General features: G+C 46.3%; 1 protein-coding gene across 3 annotated transcripts in view; it reads left to right on the top strand.

Moving 5' to 3' along the window:
- The window catches only part of LOC143764544 (uncharacterized), a 43,754-nt gene that overhangs the window by 2,437 nt on the left and 19,062 nt on the right, over positions 1–22,255 (top strand). For all 3 annotated transcript variants that reach the window (XM_077250195.1, XM_077250194.1, XM_077250196.1), the window contains exons 2-7: positions 16,802–16,915; positions 17,769–17,895; positions 19,335–19,439; positions 19,677–19,766; positions 19,866–19,928; positions 20,263–20,373. In XM_077250195.1, coding sequence (XP_077106310.1) covers positions 16,904–16,915; positions 17,769–17,895; positions 19,335–19,439; positions 19,677–19,766; positions 19,866–19,928; positions 20,263–20,373 — 508 coding nt within the window. In that variant the 5' untranslated portion in view covers positions 16,802–16,903. The remainder of the gene's footprint in view (positions 1–16,801; positions 16,916–17,768; positions 17,896–19,334; positions 19,440–19,676; positions 19,767–19,865; positions 19,929–20,262; positions 20,374–22,255) is intronic.

The following is a 22,255-nucleotide window of genomic DNA, read 5'->3' as shown; positions in this document are numbered from 1 at the left end:
GATGACTTTTTCTCACTTGTCATCTGTGTGCTGTCCATTTTTTAGCAGCTATTAATCATTGACAGGAACATTTACAATTTCCTATGTTACAGGATTGCAATGAAGTAGCAAAAATTGGATGTGGCATCTGATTTTATTTTTGTAACCATAGACTTGAATGGGCACAGTCAAGAGAAAAATCTATCCATCACCATTATAAAACATAACAAAAACAGTCATCTGAGACATCCTATAGTTTATACACTGCTCAAAAAAATAAAGGGAACACTTAAATAACAGAAAATAACTCCAAGTAAATCAAACTTCTGTGAAAGGAAACTGTCCACTTAAGAAGCAACACTGACAATCAATTTCACTCACTCGGATTCATTTGCCAATCCGCTCCGGATCCGCAGCCAAATCCGCAACATGTGCACATAGCCTTACATTTCTTTGCCACCGCAACATAGCAATAAAATGCATTAAGAGACGATCAAAAAAATCAATAAATAATAAAAACGTCAGCTCAGGATACAAAAAATAAGTTATTACCTAGTCCCTAATCCCAAAAAGCTGGAAACGCTACGGGTCTCTGAAAATTATGATAAATGTAAAAAAAAAAAAAAAATGTATACAAATTTTGGAATTTTTTTGCACCACTTAAATAAAAAATAAACTACATATGTTGGGTATCTGCGCACTCATACTGACCTGGAGAATCATATTGCCAGGTCAGTTTTACCATATAGTAGACATGGTACATAAAAACATCCAATAAACAATTTTGGAATTGCATTGTTTTACAATTTCGCTGCACTTGGAATTTTTTTCCCCCATTTCCAGTACACTATATGGTAAAATCAATGGTGCCATTCAAAAGTACAACTCGCCCTGCAAAAAATTAGCCCTCATACAGCTATATTGATGAAAAAAATAAGAAAGATATGGCTCTAGGAAAAAGGAGAGGAAAAAATGAAAACGGAAAATGGCCCCTGGGTTGAAGGGGTAAAAGGGGGTGGTCTGAAACGAAATGTGAAGTTCATCCTAAATGTCTATATCTAATGTAATCATTGAATCACATTTCTAAAAAATTTTAAGTAACAATGTCCGACGGCTCCCTCTCTGCTGTAACTCTTTTTTTTCCACTTCCATTCTGAATACACTAAATTTGTGACCCCTTAGAGCATGCTGGGATACAACAACAGATCTTATCAGGGGGCTCGGCTGCGGTCACTAGGGAATTTTTAATTAAAAGTATACTAGAAAAATTATTCTAATTATTAAATTAAAGGGGTTGTCCAGCTTAGGCTACAAGTCTGCAGTCACTCTATGAGACTGCAGACTTGTGAATCTTCACATTGGGTGAACCACATGCTGTGAGGATTCTCAGGAGCCAAAAGCGGCAGACACATGTCTGCGAGTATGTGGTTTTCATACTTCCGTCCACATTCCAGCTAGCCTGTTTCTGGCCTTGCTCACTACACTGGCATGGAGTGAAGCTGCGACCATCTAGTCGGCATGTGACCGCATGTATGAAAATGATACATACTGTCAGTCATGCGCCCACAGCTCCTGGCTCCAGAGAAGCCTCACACCGTGCAGTGTCACATAGGTTACAAGTCTGCGGTCACTCTAAGGCCAGACAAGTAGACAACCCCTTTAAATAGACATTTAGGGTGAAATGTTGTTGCAGACCACCGCTTTAGCTTCTGCGTGCTTTCATCCAGATCCACAAACTTCTCATTTGCTCAGGGAAAATCCACAGAGCTCCTGACACAGAGTGTACAGTGTAACACCCCCAGCCCATCACACCACATACAGTGCAGCCCAGTGTAGGATTCCCCAGCCCCTTATAACATACATGGTAACATACAGCCATCACCTCATATACCTGTTAGCAGCAGACCCTTATTATAGCCCCTCACCCAGCCCACCTCAGTACACAGTAATGCACACAAGGACACCTGTTACCACACAGTTAGACAGTAGACACCTCAGTAACACACCACCTTCCCTTACTGCACACAGACTATTAGATGCTTTTTGCATCTTACTATTATTTCTCGTCCAGAGGCTGCTGTGTGCAGCAGGAAGAGAAGCCCGGACGGCAGCCCAGCAGGAGGAAGAGCCAGCACCGAGCACCGCACATGTCCTGGCTGCAGGGGTCCAGGGAAGGGAAGGAGCCCCTGAATCCTCCTCACCAGCCGCTGCTGCTGACAGGAAGTGCCGGCGTCCTGGCTGCAGAATTTAAAGGTGCAGTGCTTCTAAAGCAGCAAGTGGTCAGGAGGCCCTAAATAGCTGCTCAGGGACTGGCCCGGGTGGCATATGCCACCCTGCCACCTGGCCCAGTCCGCCCCTGCCCACGGAGGTCTGGAGTTGGAATGATGCTCAAAATCAAAGTGGAAAATGAAGTTACAGGCTGATCCAACTTCAGTGGAAATTCCTCAAGACAAGGAAATGATGCTCAGTAGTGTGTGTGGCCTCCATGTGCCTATATGACCTCCACACAATGCCTTGGCATGCTCTTGATGAGGCGGCGGATGGTCTCCTGAAGGATCTCCTCCCAGACCTGGACTAAACATCCGCCAAGTCCTGGACAGTCTGTGGTGCAACGTGATGTTGGTGGATGGTGCGAGACATGATGCCCCAGATGTGTTCAATCGGATTCAGGTCTGGGGAAAGGGCGGGCGAGTCCATCGCTTCAATGCCTTCATCTTGCAGGAACTGCTGACACACTCCAGCCACATGAGGTCTGGCATTGTCCTGCATTAGGAGGAACCCAGGGCCAACCGCACCAGCATATGGTCTCACAAGTGGTCTGAGGATCTCATCTCGCTACCTAATGGCAGTCAGGCTACCTCTGGCGAGCACATGTATGACTGTGCGGCCCTCCAAAGAAATGCCACCCCACATCATTACTGACCCACTGCCAAACCGGTCATGCTGAAGGATGTTACAGGCAGCAGATCACTCTCCACGGCATCTCCAGACTCTGTCACATCTGTCACATGTGCTCAGTGTGAACCTGCTTTCATCTGTGAAGAGCACAGGGCGCCAGTGGTGAATTTGCCAATCCTGGTGTTCAGTGGCAAATGCCAAGCGTCCTGCACGGTGTTGGGCTGTGAGCACAAGCCCCATCTGTGAACATCGGGCACTCAGACCATCCTCATGGAGTCGGTTTATAACCGTTTGTGCAGACACATTCATATTTGTGGCCTGCTGGAGGTCATTTTGCAGGGCTCTGGCAGTGCTCCTCCTGTTCCTCCTTGCACAAAGGCTGAGGTAGTGGTCCTGCTTCTGGGTTGTTTCCGTCCTACGGCCCCCTCCACGTCTCCTGGTGTACTGGCCTGTCTCCTGGTAGCACCTCCACTGGAGACTCCGCTGACAGACACAGCAAACCTTCTTGCCACAGCTCACATTGATGTGCCATCCTGGATGAGCTGCACTACCTGAGCCATTTGTGTGGGTTGTAGAGTCCGTCTCATGCTACCACGAGTGTGAAAGCACAACCAACATTCAAAAGTGACCAAAACATCAGCCAGAAAGCATTGGTACTGAGATGTGGTCTGTGGTCTCCACCTGAAGAACCACTCCTTTATTGAGTGTGTCTTGATAATTGCCAATAATTTCCATCTGTTGTCTATTCCATTTGCACAACAGCATGTGAAATTGATTGTCAAACAGTGTTGCTTCCTAAGTGGACAGTTTGATTTCACAGAAGTTTTATTTACTTTATATTTACTTTATATTCTGTTGTTTAAGTTTTCCCTTTATTTTTTTGAGCAGTGTATTTAGAGTTCACATTCTTCCTTTTGGTATCTACAATCTTCTTGGCCCTCTGGCAGTGGCCGAACCAACACACTACAGTATAGGAGCCTTAAAGGGGTTGTCTACTACTTAGATATTAATGCCTTGTCCAATATCAGATTATTGAGGTCCGGCACATTCACTAATCAACTGTTTATGGCTCCAGTGTATACAGAAATACACAGCGTGCAGAGCCGCTCCGTGCACTGAGTGCAGCTCAGCTCCCATTGAAGTGAACCAGAATTGAGCTGCAGTACCCGAGAATGACCACTACATAGTGTGTGGTGCTGTGCTGCACTGGCTGCCTACACTTTCTACATCCGGCCACCACTGAAGCTGCAGACGGCTGATCATGCGGGTGTCGGGTGTGTGATCCTGCAGGATCTGATACTGATCTCCTGCCCTAGAGATAGGGAATGATAACACTGGTCAACAGCATTTTTGGTGCCAAAGATATTTCATCGAATTTAGGGTATTTTTGGGGTGCTGATTCTGAATATGTCATCAGTTTTGCCAGATTGGCTCAAGTTTTTGAGATTTTTGGTATCTTATTTATAGCACTTGTTGGTAAATGCGACGCATCATCTCATTAATTTCTTTGGATTAGTACTTGAACTGAGCAGTTCTCAATATAGTTTTGTGTTAATTAGTGTTCTAAAAGTTTGTTCATAGCTTGATTTTTGCACTAACTTTATGTTGTTGTCTGTTTTCCAGTGAAAAGCATGAACTCATCAAGAAGAAGTTGTCTTAACGATCCAGACTCATTCTGTTACATTTGTGGTGAATACACACTGCCAAAACATAGAAGAAACATAACAGACTTCGTAAAAAAAGTGTATTTTGCCTATTTTGGGGTTATGCTTGGGGACCAAGACAAGTTTTGGGCACCACACATAGTGTGCAAAGCATGTATCGAATTATTACGAAAATGGAGCAAAGGACAAAGAAAAAGCTTCAAATTTGGTGTTCCAATGGTGTGGAGAGTGTTGTGAAATTGGATTCTGGGCTCCCCCGGTGGCCACTTGTGGAATTGTACTTGTGTGCATCATCCCCTCTGTTCACCTGCTCCTATCAGGATGTGGGAGTCGCTATATAACCTTGCTCCTCTGTCAGTTTCATGCCGGTCAACAATGTAATCAGAAGCCTTTCTGTGCATGTTCCTGCTACTAGACAACTCCCAGCTAAGTTGGACTTTCTCTATCCCCATGATGGCACCACGGAGAGAGGGGTCCGCCCCCAGGGACAGGAAACCTACAGATGAAAAAGGGCGTACCTCTCTCCCACATCAGTTGGTTTCCTGTCCCTGACGGGGAACCTACAGCGACGTACCTGAAGGATTCTTCGTGGGATTCCAGGGAGCTGGCCGGTCGGTTCCTGACAGGGGGCGCCCTGTCACGGCTGTGCCCAGCCGGTTTTCTCCCCCCTTTTATCCGACCCTGATGCACCACCACGGGGGTCGGCGGGCCCTACGGGTGAGTGTTGCAGGGGAAGGCAGCGAAGAGGTTCGAGCCTGCCTTCCCCAAAAAAGGAAAAAAAAAAAAAAAAAAAAGGGGGAGGAAAGAGGCAGGTGACGGCGGTCACCGATATAGCCTCTGCACCGCTAAAAGGTGCGTGGGGGTAGCGGCGGCTACGCTACCACTATCAGGCAAAGCGCCGCAGGCACCGCTGAACCGCCGCCCAAACCGGAAGTACGGGCCAGGCGGAACGCTAAATCGCGCGCACAGGCGTCCCCATTAATATCCTCCCTATAGGACGCCGGTGCCGCGAACCGGAAGTGACGCGCGCGCATGCGCAGGTGACCACTTTTCCCGGCGGCAAGTTTAAAAACAGCGTCCTCGATAGAGGAAACGTGGCAAACCCTCTCTACTTTGAGAAACACCACTATGAGCGATAAAGAGCAACAAGAGGCACAGGAGTGTGCACAATCTTCACCTGAGGAAGTACTACGTCCGCGCTCACAACATCAGCGCAAGGGGAACGCTTCATCCCAGCAGCGCAGCAGCAGTGGACGCTCAGGGTCACAACGCAGCCGAGTCTCTGGGGGAAATACACGGCCGGTGACGAACCCAGCGGATATAGTCCCGAGGCCAGAGACGGTACCTCTTAAACCGTAAGGGGTGAGTGATCTGCGTGAAAGTAATATTGTAATATGAGATTACTTTTTTATTTTTCCCTAGGGAAGAAAATGTACAGGCAAATCAAAGCACAAAGTGTGTGCGATATGTTCAGAAGAATTACCTCCCTCGTGGGAAAAAAAGCTATGCGGGTCCTGCATAGAAAAAACCATCCAGGAGGAATCTCCGGCATTCGCGTCAGACCTGAAAACCCTAATAAAAAATCAAGTAGAAAGTGCCCTCAAAGGCATTAAGATTCCGAGGAAAAAACATAGATCAGGTCATAAGTCTCCCGAGTCCAGTATAGACAAATCAGAAAGCGAGACATCTGACTCTGGTGATTCATCAACATCCGACACTTCCTCACTATCTTCGGAGGGAGGGCGCAGTTGCTTCCCCATCGAAGAGACAGACGCATTGGTAAAGGCCATCAGAACAACGATGGGTCTGGTAGACGAACGCCCTAAAAGAACAGCACAGGACATAATGTTCAGCGGATTAGAACAAAAGAAAAGAAGAGTATTTCCAATAAATGAAAAAATCCATTCTTTAATCAAAAAAGAATGGAAGAAACCGGACAAAAAAGTTCTCTTGGTCCCCAAGAGAAAATATCCGTTCGATGACCCAGCCTGCTCATCCTGGGGCAAGGCACCCAAACTGGACGTGGCTATAGCAAAAGCCTCTAAAAAGTTCGCTCTGCCCTTCGAGGACATGGGTACTCTGAAGGATCCAATGGATAAGAAGGCGGACACCTTCTTGAAAAACTCCTGGGAAGCGGCAGGAGGAGGCCTAAAGCCAGCCATCGCAGCCACCTGCACGGCGCGTGCTCTAATGGTGTGGCTTGAGCATCTGGATTCGCAACTAAAAGAGAAAGTCCCACGAGAAACAATACAAAAGTCAGTGTCCATGATGAAAGGGGCAGCAGCTTTTTTGGCGGACGCTTCGGTGGACTCAGCAAGATTGTCAGCCAGGTCGGCGTCCTTCTCAAACGCCGCAAGACGCGCCCTGTGGCTAAAATGCTGGCCGGGGGACCTGCAAACAAAGACCAAGCTTTGCTCAATACCTTGCGAAGGCGAGTTCCTGTTCGGATCAACGTTGGACGACATCCTTGACAAAGCGGGAGATAAAAAGAAATCTTTTCCCGGGTTCCCCAACCAGTCATATAGGCGCTCCTTTCGGAACAGAAAGTTCATGCGCAGAAGACCTCCAAAAGGAAATAAAGACGGATGGGAAGACAGAAGAAACAAAAACAGGGGCTTCTTGTTCAACAAACCCCCCCCCTCCAGATAATAAAAAATCCCAATGAAGGTACTTCCCGGGTCGGGGGGAGACTGGCAGAGTTCCTTCCAGCCTGGGAAAAAATCTCAAACAGCCCTTGGATCCTGGGTATTATACGAGAAGGCCTCAAATTCAAATTTCGCGTCCCTCCCGGCAACTCCTTCATGGTAACGCCTCAAAAACAGTCACTCGAACAGTCAGCTCTCCAGAAGGAGATCCTGACCCTAATCCAGAAAGATGTATTGCAAGAAGTTCCATACCAGGAAAGGGGCACGGGGTTCTATTCTCCCCTCTTTCTCCGGAAAAAACCGGATGGATCGTACAGAACGATCATAAATCTCAAAAAACTAAACAGTTTCCTGGAGATACAACATTTCAAAATGGAAACAATAAAATCTTGCGTGAGAATACTCTTTCCTCGGTGTTTCATGACTGTTTTAGATTTACGAGACGCGTACTACCATGTGCCCATACACAGAGATTACCAAAAATATCTCAGACTGGCAGTGAATATCCAGGGGGAGATCAAACACTTCCAGTTCCGAGCACTCCCCTTCGGGATAGCTATCGCCCCTCGAGTATTCACGAAAGTAATGTCAGAGGTAATGGCCCACATACGGGAACAGAACATCCTAATAGTTCCCTATCTAGACGACCTACTAGTGGTAGGGAACTCATTTCAACACTGCGAACAACAGTTGAATCTGGTCATTGCTTCTCTGTCGAATCTGGGGTGGCTACTAAACATACCCAAGTCCAAAATGGTGCCATCTCGGGTACAGGAATACCTGGGGATAGTCCTAGACTCAAACACGCAGATATGTTATCTTCCCCAGGAGAAAATACAGAAAATGACACAAGCCGTATCACAGCTGACGGCATCCCCAGTGACCACCCCGAGGAGAGCAATGTCACTCCTGGGTTCTATGACGGCCTGTATGCCGGCAGTTCAATGGGCACAACTACATTCCCGGGATCTACAATGGGAGACCTTAAATTTAGGCATATCTCTGCACGGAAATTTAGACGGGCAGTTAACTATTTCTCCAAATACAATACTCTCCCTAGCGTGGTGGGCAGACCCAGGGAATCTAGCCAAAGGGGTTCCTTGGGAGCTACCGACGGAAAAGATTCTAACAACAGATGCAAGTCCCTGGGGCTGGGGAGCACATATAGGCGATCAAGTGGCACAGGGAAGTTGGAACAAAAGTCAGGAGTCAGACTCTTCCAACATGAAAGAGCTGCTAGCGGTAAAACTGGCCCTAACACACTTCCTATATCTCCTGCACGGTCACCACGTAAAAGTGTTTTCGGACAACCAAGTTGTTGTGGCATATCTAAACCACCAAGGGGGCACCAGGTGTCGAGCTCTGATGGAGGTAACCCAATCTATCTTCCACATAGCGGAACACAGTCTAAAGTCCTTGACAGCTCTCCACTTAAAAGGCTCCGAAAACCAAACTGCAGACTTCCTGAGCAGAACATGCTTAAAACAGGGAGAGTGGGAACTAAACCAATCGGTCTTCGATCAGATCGTGAGTCTCTGGGGCCTACCAGTAATAGACCTATTCGCGAACAGCCAAAACCGCAAGGTAGAAACATTCTGCTCAATCGATCCCCGGGGGAACCCTGTAGCTCTAGACGCTTTGACAATTCCTTGGAACTATCACCTTGCCTACGCGTTCCCTCCAATGTCACTCATCCCCTTAGTGTTGAGGAAAATTCGGGAGGAGAGGTCTACAGTGATACTAATAGCGCCATTCTGGCCTCGCAGAATATGGTTTTCTTGGCTAAGAAAAATGTCCATATCAAGTCCATGGGTTCTACCAGACACTCCGAAACTTCTGTCCCAGGGCCCAGTGTTTCACCCCAACGTGAAAAATCTACACATGACAGCGTGGCTTTTGAAAGGAGGTTACTAAGAGACAAAGGGTTCTCTCCCAACTTAGTGTCCACCCTGTTACAAAGTAGAAAACCCGTAACCACTAGAATATACGGGAAAGTGTGGAAAAAATTCATATCGGAGAAAGGCCTGGAAAGAGGCTTGGCTACAAGTACTTTAAAGGTGCAGGTAGCAGCCTTAGCAGCTCTGTATAATTACGATTTGGCCAGAAATCGTTGGGTCATGCGTTTTATTAAAGCCTCATCTAGGTCTAGACCCATTCCCCTCCACAACTCTCCCCCATGGGACCTAAACCTCGTACTAAACGCTCTAACCAAACCTCCCTTTGAGCCCCTAACAGAAGTCTCTTTAAAAATTCTGTCTCTGAAAACCACACTCCTAGTGGCTCTAACCTCAGCCCGCCGTGTCAGCGATATACAGGCGTTATCTTCATGCCCGCCCTTTACCCAGATACTTGATGACAGAGTCATCCTAAAAACCGACCCAGCTTATCTCCCTAAAATAGCGTCACAGTTTCACAGAACGCAGGAAATTTCGTTACCCTCCTTTTGTCCCAAACCAAAAAATGAGGGGGAGAAAACACTGCATACCCTAGACGTAAGAAGGTGTCTAGTTAGGTATCTATCAGCCACTAGGGAGTGCAGAAAGGATAGGGCTCTGTTTGTCTGCTTCCAGGGTCCACGCAAAGGACAAAAAGCGTCGAAAGCAACATTAGCAAGATGGATAAGAGATGCCATCGCCCTATCCTACTCATCCTGTGGGACAGCCATCCCAGAGAACATAAAGGCTCATTCAACCAGAGCAGTGGCATCATCCTGGGCAGAGAGAGCTGGCGCATCAATACAGCAGATATGTAGAGCGGCCACTTGGTCTTCCCAATCTACATTTTTCAAGCATTACCGCTTAGACTTGACCTCCTCTGATCCTACCTTTGGGCGAAGGGTTCTAGAGGCAGTGGTCCCTCCCTAATAGCTCTATCTATTCAAATCTCTCCGTGGTGCCATCATGGGGATAGAGAAAATGGTAGTTACCTGCCGATAACGGTATTTCTCTGATCCCATGATGGCACCCGTATATTCCCTCCCTTTTTTTCACACACAGGTGTGCACATTATAAAGTATTGGTCATTAGCTTAGTCACGGTGCCTCTGTTAAGTTTAATAGGTTAAGTTTAAATTGTGTAAATATTGAGTTGCAGCTGAAGTTCTGTATAAGGCTCTGTAATCCAACTGATGTGGGAGAGAGGTACGCCCTTTTTCATCTGTAGGTTTCCTGTCCCTGGGGGCGGACCCCTCTCTCCGTGGTGCCATCATGGGATCAGAGAAATACCGTTATCGGCAGGTAACTACCATTTTTGTCCTTGTGTGTTTTTGCATTTTGTTCCTGTTCACAGCTGCTGTTTCGTTACTGTGTCTGGAAAGCTCTTGTGAGCGGAAATTGCCACTCTGGTGTTATGAGTTAATGCTAGAGTCTTAAAGTAATTTCTGGATGGTGTTTTGATAGGGTTTTCTGCTGACCATGAAAGTGCCCTTTCTGTCTTCTTTCTATCTAGTAAGCGGACCTCGATTTTTGCTAAACCTATTTTCATACCACGTTTGTCATTTCATCTAAAATCACCGCCAATATATGTGGGGGCCTCTGTCTGCCTTTTGGGAAAATTTCTCTAGAGGTGAGCCAGGACTGTCTTTTCCTCTGCTAGGATTAGGTAGTTCTCCGGCTGGCGCTGGGCATCTAGGGATAAAAAAACGTAGGCATGCTACCCGGCCACTTCTAGTTGTGCGGCAGGTTTAGTTCATGGTCAGTATAGTTTCCATCTTCCAAGAGCTAGTTCTCATATATGCTGGGCTATGTTCTCTCGCCATTGAGAATCATGACAGTTTGACCGGCCCAAAAAAAAGGGTTAAATTACTGGCTGAGAAAGGAGAGAAAAAAGAAGTCTGCTACAATTTTTTTATTTTTTTTTTTTTTCCTCTAGTTCTGAGTGTGCTCTTAATTGAATCACTTGCTAGTCTGCCTATACTGCAGCCTTCCTCTCTTTCTCTCCTTCTTATCCTTGAATGGCTCTGTGTTCACCTGTTTCAAATGGATCTTCAGAGTGTAGCTACAGGTTTGAATAATCTCGCCACAAAGGTACAAAATTTGCAAGATTTCGTTGTTCATGCACCTATGTCTGAGCCTAGAATTCCTTTGCCTGAATTCTTCTCGGGGAATAGATCTCACTTTCAAAATTTTAAAAATAATTGCAAATTGTTTTTGTCCCTGAAGTCTCGCTCTGCCGGAGACCCTGCACAGCAGGTCAGGATTGTAATTTCCTTGCTCCGGGGCGACCCTCAAGACTGGGCTTTTGCATTGGCACCAGGGGATCCTGCGTTGCTCAATGTGGATGCGTTTTTTCTGGCCTTGGGGTTGCTTTATGAGGAACCTCATTTAGAGCTTCAGGCGGAAAAGGCCTTGATGTCCTTGTCTCAGGGGCAAGATGAAGCTGAAATATACTGCCAAAAATTCCGCAAATGGTCTGTGCTTACTCAGTGGAATGAGTGCGCCCTGGCGGCGATTTTCAGAGAAGGTCTCTCTGATGCCATTAAGGATGTTATGGTGGGGTTCCCTGTGCCTGCGAGTCTGAATGAGTCCATGACGATGGCTATTCAGATCGATAGGCGTCTGCGGGAGCGCAAACCTGTGCACCATTTGGCGGTGTCTACTGAGAAAACGCCAGAAAATATGCAATGTGATAGAATTCTGTCCAGAAGCGAGCGGCAGAATTTTAGACGAAAAAATGGGTTGTGCTTCTATTGTGGTGATTCAACTCATGTTATATCAGCATGCTTTAAGCGTACTAAGAAGCCTGACAAGTCTGTTTCAATTAGCACTTTACAGTCTAAGTTTATTCTATCTGTGACCCTGATTTGTTCTTTGTCATCTATTACCGCGGACGCCTATGTCGACTCTGGCGCTGCTTTGAGTCTTATGGATTGGTCCTTTGCCAAACGCTGTGGGTATGATTTGGAGCCATTGGAGGCTCCGATACCTCTGAAAGGGATTGACTCCACCCCATTGGCTAGTAATAAACCACAATACTGGACACAAGTGACTATGCGTGTTAATCCGGATCACCAGGAGGTTATTCGCTTTCTGGTGCTGTATAATCTACATGATGTTTTGGTGCTGGGATTGCCATGGCTGCAATCTCATAACCCAGTCCTCGACTGGAGAGCTATGTCTGTGTTAAGCTGGGGATGTAAAGGAACTCATGGGGACGTACCTTTGGTTTCCATTTCATCATCTATTCCCTCTGAGATTCCTGAATTCTTGTCTGACTTTCGTGACGTTTTTGAAGAACCCAAGGTTGGTTCACTACCTCCGCACCGGGAGTGCGATTGTGCCATAGACTTGATCCCGGGTAGTAAATACCCTAAGGGTCGTTTATTTAATCTGTCTGTGCCTGAACACGCGGCTATGCGAGAATATATAAAGGAGTCCTTGGAAAAGGGACATATTCGTCCTTCGTCATCTCCCTTAGGAGCCGGTTTTTTCTTTGTGTCTAAGAAAGACGGCTCTTTGAGGCCGTGTATTGATTATCGACTTTTGAATAAAATCACGGTTAAATATCAATATCCGTTACCACTGCTTACTGATTTGTTTGCTCGTATAAAGGGGGCCAAGTGGTTCTCTAAGATTGATCTCCGTGGGGCGTATAATTTGGTGCGAATCAAGCAGGGGGATGAGTGGAAAACCGCATTTAATACGCCCGAGGGCCATTTTGAGTATTTGGTGATGCCTTTTGGTCTTTCAAATGCCCCTTCAGTCTTCCAGTCCTTTATGCATGACATTTTCCGCGATTATTTGGACAAATTTATGATTGTGTATCTGGATGATATTCTGATTTTTTCGGATGACTGGGACTCTCATGTCCAGCAGGTCAGGAGGGTTTTTCAGGTTTTGCGGTCTAATTCCTTGTGTGTGAAGGGTTCTAAGTGTGTTTTTGGGGTTCAAAAGATTTCCTTCTTGGGATACATTTTTTCCCCCTCTTCCATCGAGATGGATCCTGTCAAGGTTCAGGCTATTGGTGATTGGACGCAACCCTCTTCTCTTAAGAGTCTTCAGAAATTTTTGGGCTTTGCTAACTTTTATCGTCGATTTATTGCTGGTTTTTCTGATGTTGTAAAACCATTGACTGATTTGACTAAGAAGGGTGCTGATGTTGCTGATTGGTCCCCTGATGCTGTGGAGGCCTTTCGGGAGCTCAAGCGCCGCTTTTCTTCCGCCCCAGTGTTGCGTCAGCCTGATGTTGCTCTTCCTTTTCAGGTTGAGGTCGACGCTTCTGAAATCGGAGCTGGGGCGGTGTTGTCGCAGAGAAGTTCCGACTGCTCCGTGATGAGACCTTGTGCTTTTTTTTCCCGTAAATTTTCGCCCGCCGAGCGGAATTATGATATTGGGAATCGGGAGCTTTTGGCCATGAAGTGGGCTTTTGAGGAGTGGCGTCACTGGCTTGAGGGGGCCAGACATCAGGTGGTGGTATTGACTGACCACAAAAATTTAATTTACCTTGAGTCTGCCAGGCGCCTGAATCCTAGACAGGCGCGCTGGTCGTTGTTTTTCTCTCGGTTTAATTTTGTGGTGTCTTACCTACCGGGTTCTAAGAATGTTAAGGCGGATGCCCTTTCTAGGAGTTTTGAGCCTGACTCCCCTGGTAATTCTGAGCCCACAGGTATCCTTAAAGATGGAGTGATATTGTCTGCCGTTTCTCCAGACCTGCGGCGGGCCTTGCAGGAGTTTCAGGCGGATAGACCTGATCGTTGCCCACCTGGTAGACTGTTTGTTCCTGATGATTGGACCAGTAGAGTCATCTCTGAGGTTCATTCTTCTGCGTTGGCAGGTCATCCTGGAATCTTTGGTACCAGGGATTTGGTGGCAAGGTCCTTCTGGTGGCCTTCCCTGTCACGAGATGTGCGAGGCTTTGTGCAGTCTTGTGACGTTTGTGCTCGGGCCAAGCCTTGTTGTTCTCGGGCTAGTGGATTGTTGTTACCCTTGCCTATCCCGAAGAGGCCTTGGACGCACATCTCGATGGATTTTATTTCGGATCTGCCTGTTTCTCATAAGATGTCTGTCATCTGGGTGGTGTGTGACCGTTTCTCTAAGATGGTCCATCTGGTTCCCTTGCCTAAGTTGCCTTCTTCTTCCGAGTTGGTTCCTCTGTTTTTTCAAAATGTTGTTCGTTTGCATGGTATTCCGGAGAATATCGTTTCTGACAGAGGGACCCAATTCGTGTCTAGATTTTGGCGGGCATTCTGTGCTAGGATGGGCATAGATTTGTCTTTTTCGTCTGCTTTCCATCCTCAGACTAATGGCCAGACCGAGCGGACTAATCAGACCTTGGAGACATATTTGAGGTGTTTTGTGTCTGCGGATCAGGATGATTGGGTTGCTTTTTTGCCTTTGGCGGAGTTCGCCCTCAATAATCGGGCCAGCTCTGCCACCTTGGTGTCCCCGTTTTTCTGTAATTCGGGGTTTCATCCTCGATTTTCCTCCGGTCAAGTGGAATCTTCGGATTGTCCTGGAGTGGATGCTGTGGTGGAGAGGTTGCATCAGATTTGGGGGCAGGTGGTGGACAATTTGAAGTTGTCCCAGGAGAAGACTCAGCTTTTTGCCAACCGCCGTCGTCGTGTTGGTCCTCGGCTTTGTGTTGGGGACTTGGTGTGGTTGTCTTCTCGTTTTGTCCCTATGAGGGTTTCTTCTCCTAAGTTTAAGCCTCGGTTCATCGGCCCGTACAAGATATTGGAGATTCTTAACCCTGTGTCCTTCCGTTTGGACCTCCCTGCATCCTTTTCGATTCATAATGTTTTTCATCGGTCATTGTTGCGCAGGTATGAGGTACCGGCTGTGCCTTCCGTTGAGCCTCCTGCTCCGGTGTTGGTTGAGGGTGAGTTGGAGTACGTTGTGGAAAAGATCTTGGACTCTCGTGTTTCCAGACGGAAACTCCAGTATCTGGTCAAATGGAAGGGATACGGTCAGGAGGATAATTCTTGGGTCACTGCCTCTGATGTTCATGCCTCCGATCTTGTCCGTGCCTTTCATAGGGCTCATCCTGATCGCCCTGGTGGTTCTGGTGAGGGTTCGGTGCCCCCTCCTTGAGGGGGGGGTACTGTTGTGAAATTGGATTCTGGGCTCCCCCGGTGGCCACTTGTGGAATTGTACTTGTGTGCATCATCCCCTCTGTTCACCTGCTCCTATCAGGATTTGGGAGTCGCTATATAACCTTGCTCCTCTGTCAGTTTCATGCCGGTCAACAATGTAATCAGAAGCCTTTCTGTGCATGTTCCTGCTACTAGACAACTCCCAGCTAAGTTGGACTTTTGTCCTTGTGTGTTTTTGCATTTTGTTCCTGTTCACAGCTGCTGTTTCGTTACTGTGTCTGGAAAGCTCTTGTGAGCGGAAATTGCCACTCTGGTGTTATGAGTTAATGCTAGAGTCTTAAAGTAATTTCTGGATGGTGTTTTGATAGGGTTTTCTGCTGACCATGAAAGTGCCCTTTCTGTCTTCTTTCTATCTAGTAAGCGGACCTCGATTTTTGCTAAACCTATTTTCATACTACGTTTGTCATTTCATCTAAAATCACCGCCAATATATGTGGGGGCCTCTGTCTGCCTTTTGGGAAAATTTCTCTAGAGGTGAGCCAGGACTGTCTTTTCCTCTGCTAGGATTAGGTAGTTCTCCGGCTGGCGCTGGGCATCTAGGGATAAAAAAACGTAGGCATGCTACCCGGCCACTTCTAGTTGTGCGGCAGGTTTAGTTCATGGTCAGTATAGTTTCCATCTTCCAAGAGCTAGTTCTCATATATGCTGGGCTATGTTCTCTCGCCATTGAGAATCATGACAGGAGAGAGCCAAAAAATCATCATGATGACTGTTATTTATGGTAAACACAGGTACAGGCACATCTTCACAATGAGGGACAGGCCTTCTTGCAGATTCCATGTTACTCCCATTTTCGTTTCTTATGCTTATTGAATCCTTGCACTTGCACTGCACAGAAATAACAGTCATCATGATGATTTTTTGGCTCTCTCCACACCATTGGAACACCAAATTTGAAGCTTTTTCTTTGTCCTTTGCTCCATTTTCGTAATAATTCGATACATGCTTTGCACACTATGTGTGGTGCCCAAAACTTGTCTTGGTCCCCAAGCATAACCCCAAAATAGGCAAAATACACTTTTTTTACGAAGTCTGTTATGTTTCTTCTATGTTTTGGCAGTGTGTATTCACCACAAATGTAACAGAATGAGTCTGGATCGTTAAGACAACTTCTTCTTGATGAGTTCATGCTTTTCACTGGAAAACAGACAACAACATAAAGTTAGTGCAAAAATCAAGCTATGAACAAACTTTTAGAACACTAATTAACACAAAACTATATTGAGAACTGCTCAGTTCAAGTACTAATCCAAAGAAATTAATGAGATGATGCGTCGCATTTACCAACAAGTGCTATAAATAAGATACCAAAAATCTAAAAAACTTGAGCCAATCTGGCAAAACTGATAGCATATTCAGAATCAGCACCCCAAAAATACCCCAAATTCATTAAAATATTTTGAACACCAGAGAAAAAAATTTTTTTTGTTGACCTGTGTAATGTATCCAAACAATTTATTTCCGGTACTCTTAATTATGTACAGGGAGTTTTAATTCATTTTTTTAAATTTCTGCTTTATATTTCAGGCTCTAGGGTCTAATGTCTTTTCTGAAATCCCAGATTATTCCTTTAACTAGACGTCCATCTTTGCCTTGATTAAGGATTTGCAGATATTTGACGATTACAAAATGACCGTCCAGGTGAGAAAATATTAGTTGTGATTTATAACACTGTGCTCCTCTTACTGTGACCGATGTATAACGGAATAAAGGGCACGATCTGATATTGGAAAGAAAAAACTCCAGTCACAAGGGAATATCCTGTTCTGATTAATAGGACCTGTGCATGACACTTGTTAGGTGCTGATCGGTTACCTCTGCAGTTGACCCTATCAGCATGCAGCTGGGTGTCTTATATATGCACAACTCCCAGCTTATAGATTGGTTTGGGGTTGTCTAACCCCCTTCTTACCGATGGACGTACATATACGTCCTGATGTGGAGTAACTTACCGCGTCAGGTTGCACATATACTTTTAAACTCCTCATATGCCACAGTAAAAATTGACCACGGCATCTAAGGTGGTTGGCAATGGGAAAACGCTCCTTATATCAGATGCCCATCGACATCTCTGCTATGGGTTGCTACAGCCATGTTGAAAGGCCTAATAGATCTTTCAGGAGGTGGATCCGTGTAGTAGAACACTGACCGGACGAATAATGGTTTTTAAGTGTTAAAAATAAATTTTGAAAAAACACCAATTTTATTAATAAAAAAAGATTTAGAAGGCTGAAAACGTAGGCGCAGATTAGCATCCGGCACAGGAGACTTATAAAAGATATATTTTGGGATATGCAGCAGAAGTTGGAGGCTTACATACAGGGTGATGGATTGTGGTTATAGGTGGTGGCTTTAATTTATATTGGGAAAACCTGACAGGTTCCATATATGGATGGGTCATGAATATCCTAGTACTGGACGACCCCTTTAAGTGGTTATTGCTGGGGTCTTCTGAAAATAATATTCTTACTTTTTGCCTTTTGTTTTTTTATAGGGTCCGATTACTTTCCAAGACGTTGCAGCTTCCTTTACAGAAGAGCAATGGGTGCTGCTGGAGGACTGGCAGAAGGAGATTTACAGGACTGTTATAAAAGAGATACATGAAGCTATAATCTCTCTCGGTGAGTCTGGAGGAGGCGTCACTGCAGGTGGCGGGCGTATGTTCTGTATCACCATGTAGGGTGCAGGATCCAGTATTTTGCATATATATATATGTTTGTGTGTATGAAAAAAAATATAAATAAATATATATATTTATTTAATGAGTTCCCTTAGGGGACTTAAAACCGTAATTGCTTGTACAGTACATTGTAATACTGTAATAGAGGATTATATTGTGGAAAAAATAAATATATATATACATTCAGTTTTTTATTTTTATGATATCTTTTGATCACTTACTGAGATATCTTATAACCTGTAAAATGTTTTTTGGTTTAGGTTTTACGGCATTTATTGTGCGGTAAGAATGATCTGGTAATTTTATTATCCAGCGCAGTACGAATACGTCAATACCAATCATGTATAGTGTTTTTTTTTGTTTGTTTTTTTTTTCTATTTTGGTGGTTAAAAAGGAGCACTGACATGGCAGGCACATGGTAACCTATCGGTACCCTCACGACCATGATGTGGGTGGACGATGGGCACAGGGATCAGGAAACCCCCTGGACAGCTCCCATGAAATGTCACTGTCAGCGATTGACCAAATCTTTTAAGGAGTTAACAGCAGCTATTGGAGCTCAGCTCCGATCTCTGCAGGTGCCCATTGTATAACACAGCCGCCATCTGTCCGGTGTGATGCGGGTTCCGCTCCGATCTCTGCAGATGCTGAATGTATAACACAGCCACCATCTGTCCAGTGTAATGCGGGCTCAGCTCCGATCTCTGCAGATGCCAAATGTATAACACAGCCACCATCTGTCCGGTGTAATGCGGGCTCAGCTCCGATCTCTGCAGATGCCAAATGTATAACACAGCCACCATCTGTCCGGTGTAATGCGGGCTCAGCTCCGATCTCTGCAGATACCCATTGTATAACACAGCCGCCATCTGTCCGGTGTAATGCGGGCTCAGCTCCGATCTCTGCAGATGCCAAATGTATAACACAGCCACCATCTGTCCGGTGTAATGCGGGCTCAGCTCCGATCTCTGCAGATGCCAAATGTATAACGCAGCCACCATCTGTCCGGTGTAATGCGGGCTCAGCTCCGATCTCTGCAGATGCCAAATGTATAACACAGCCGCCATCTGTTCGGTGTAATGTGGGCTCAGCTCCGATCTCTGCAGATGCCAAATGTATAACACAGCCACCATGTGTCCGGTGTAATGCGGACTCAGCTCCGATCTCTGCAGATGCCAAATGTATAATACAGCCGCCATCTGTCCGGTGTAATGCGGGCTCAGCTCCGATCTCTGTAGATGCCGAATGTGTAGCACAGCCGCCATCTGTCCTGTGTAATGCGTGCTCAGCTCCTGAACCCCCTCCATACTCAGGCAGCCAATATTTGGACTCACCAGTACGACCAATGTCTGAAAGGAGTTAATATAGTTGTCTTTGCAGGATACACCATCATTGATCCGGACGTTGTGTTCAGTGTTAGGAAACGGGACGAATCTTGTCTTCGTGTGGACGATCAGTCAATAGAGAAGAATGCACGCAATGGAGGTGAGCGGGTACTGGGGGTACTATGGTGGGCACTAGTGTCTTGCTAGAAAACTATCGGAGCTGCTCATTTGAAAGGAGGGTATTATGAAGAATACAAAATGATGTATAGGGACAGTAGACATTTGCCAATTTTTTTTATTTTTTTGTTTTTTTTAAATAGTACAGCCTCTTTCTGGTTGATAACAGGGAGCAGTAGATTGCAGTCATCCTATATATTATATATTTTTTTTTTATCAGTCCTTCCTGATCTGTTCTTGAAGGTGAAGGCTGAACCTCCCGTAGAAGCCGCACCGGAAAAACAACAAATGGACGCTCTGCCTTCACCATGTGAGTATTACTAATACTATTCCTACCAGATGCCTTTATTGCTTGTCAGTGCTCAGAATAGTAACATGTGAATTTTTATTTTTTTTTCCGTTCCCACAGGTCCTTCAGCGTCTTCATTAAATGTAATAGAGGTGGACGCTGCGCTAGGACAGACGCTCACTAGTAAGTGTCCGGACCTCCGGAACGTGTCCTCCTGACCTCAAGGTCGGGGCCACTTTTTTGGCTGCAAACAATCGCTTTGGAGAAGTGGACACATCTGTTCTGGGGCCAGAATGGCCTCCTAATTCCAATGGGTGCAGTGTAATGTTTCTTTTCCCATTTGGCGGAGCAGCGGGGGGATTTAAACACGTCCTGAGATGTTTCCCCCTCCCATAAAGTACATTTTATTGCATTGCACCCAGCATTGAGAACACAGTTTTCGGGTGACCCTTCTGGCGCATTTACGGCAGGATACCATAATACGCTCATTATGATGTCACGTACTTATGTTTTATAGGTTCTCCACCAAAAAAGTCCAATGCCTTTCCTATAAAAGTAGAGGAAGAAGGATATGCAATAGATGAATATAATATTGGAGGAGGCAAGAAACATCCGCGTCCTCCTGACGGTAAGAGGGTTATTTCTGCCTGGGTCATTCAGTCTTCAGCGGATTCCTGGATTGGAAAGGAATCGTGTCTCTGGGGCCGAGAAAACAAAAGAAGAGTTCAGCTCCTGTCTGTTACATAAGATATTGCTGCAAACAAAGCTATTGTCATTTTTTCCACCATTAATAGGAACTCCTGGTTCAGTCTTCTGTGCTTTCTCATAACTCTGTGGAATGAGGGTTTAAAGGAAATACATTAGGCCTGATAAATATTTACATTGGCGCCTTTTTTTGCTTAATTTTTGGTGTTTTTTTTCAGCTGTTTTCATTTGCACTGTTGTTTTCGGCTGATTCGTCAATTGCAGGTTGTTAGTTTTTTAAATGTATTCGTCTGTTTGCCCCCACCCCTATCACCACCTCCCCTACCACAACCTCTCCTACCACCACCACCACCTCCCCTTGTAGTGATTTTCTGTATGTCCGGAATTTTTCTTGTGTGCAAATTTTGTGACACCTGAGTAGAACATGTGACTTTTTGCACTTAAAAACATGTTGAAATGGTTGAAAACAAAATTAAAGGTTCATTGTTTGATTTCTCCTTCGCCTCATTGGGGGACACAGACCATGGGTGTATGCTGCTGCCACTAGGAGGCTGACACTAAGTGATACAAAGAAAGTGATCTCCTCCCCTGCAGTATACACCCTCCTGCTGGCTCTCAGCTAACCAGTTCTTGCTTAGTGTCCGTAGGAGGCACACGGACTGGTCTGCTATTCAGACCCAAAGAACTCTTTACCTTTACAACGGAAGAAGGGGGCGACGGATTCTTTCATGTTCCGATCTCCCCGAACCAACAACAGGCGAGCACGGGAGTTTCACCTCTCTGTATCCTCTCCTGCGACGTGGGAAGCCACTGCCTGAGCTGATTCTAGGGGCGACAGGCCCCTTCAAGGGCACCGATCTCCCCCCTCCCTTATCAGACGAGCACTGGAGTGTCACCTCCAGTATCCTCTTCTGCAGCCAGGCCTTATTGCCGGACATCAGCCCTGCCCACCAGGTTTTACCCTCGGCTGTTCAGAGGCACTATTCAGCGTGGCGTCCGAGCAGCCCCCACTGCACCACCACTATTAAGAGCGGATGGTACAAGGAGGCGGACGGTTCCTCTCCACCTCCCTGCAAAGGGATGATGGATTGAGGACTTTTCTTATCCCTGCACCATCCAAACAGCAGCAACAGCACAGGATCTTTTCTACCTTCTAACCTGCTGAACAGAGCTGCATACTGGGGTAAGTGCCGGGACTCGAGCGGTTGGAGGGCTCTGCGCACCCGGCGTTTTTTTGTCCCTCGTTCGGCGCCTGCTGGCTGCAAAAATTTAGCCCCCGGCTTCGGGTTTGTGTAGGCCGCAACCCGGAACTCCAGCCCATGCTAGGCCGCACTTCAGGCTCCGCCCCCCTATTCAGGCGCCTCTCATTCAGGACGAGAGTTCTATTCTCGGCGGCCATTTTCATCCTCCTGCCATTTCCGGACACGAGCTCATCCGGAAGTGGCTGCGGCCTCGCTCCGGCGGTACTCAGCGCTGTACCCCACGCTGTTCCAGATGGGGGACTCAGAATCTCGGTAAGGAGAATACTCCGGCAGCATAAAGGGACTAGCGTTCCCTATTTTTAATACTTAAGACCTGCAATCTCTGGACAGCAAGCTTCGGTCTTAAAGGCACGGGCCTTAAGGGTACATGACCGCATTCCCTGGTCTTAAATAAAGGTTCCCTAGTTTAAAAGGGGCACATTCCAGCATTCTCTGCTCTTTAAGTCACGACCAGCCAGAAGCCGGTCACCTTTCCCAGGAGCTCTCCGCCGCCGCCGATCCCAGCTCTTCCCAGAGTACCTAGTTCCCCTCAAAGGGCTTCAC

The sequence above is a fragment of the Ranitomeya variabilis genome, chromosome 4, assembly GCF_051348905.1.
Source record: "Ranitomeya variabilis isolate aRanVar5 chromosome 4, aRanVar5.hap1, whole genome shotgun sequence".
NCBI classification, from domain to species: Eukaryota; Metazoa; Chordata; class Amphibia; order Anura; family Dendrobatidae; genus Ranitomeya; species Ranitomeya variabilis.
Note: the sequence above shows the minus strand (reverse complement) of the source record. Positions and strands in the feature narration are given on the sequence as shown.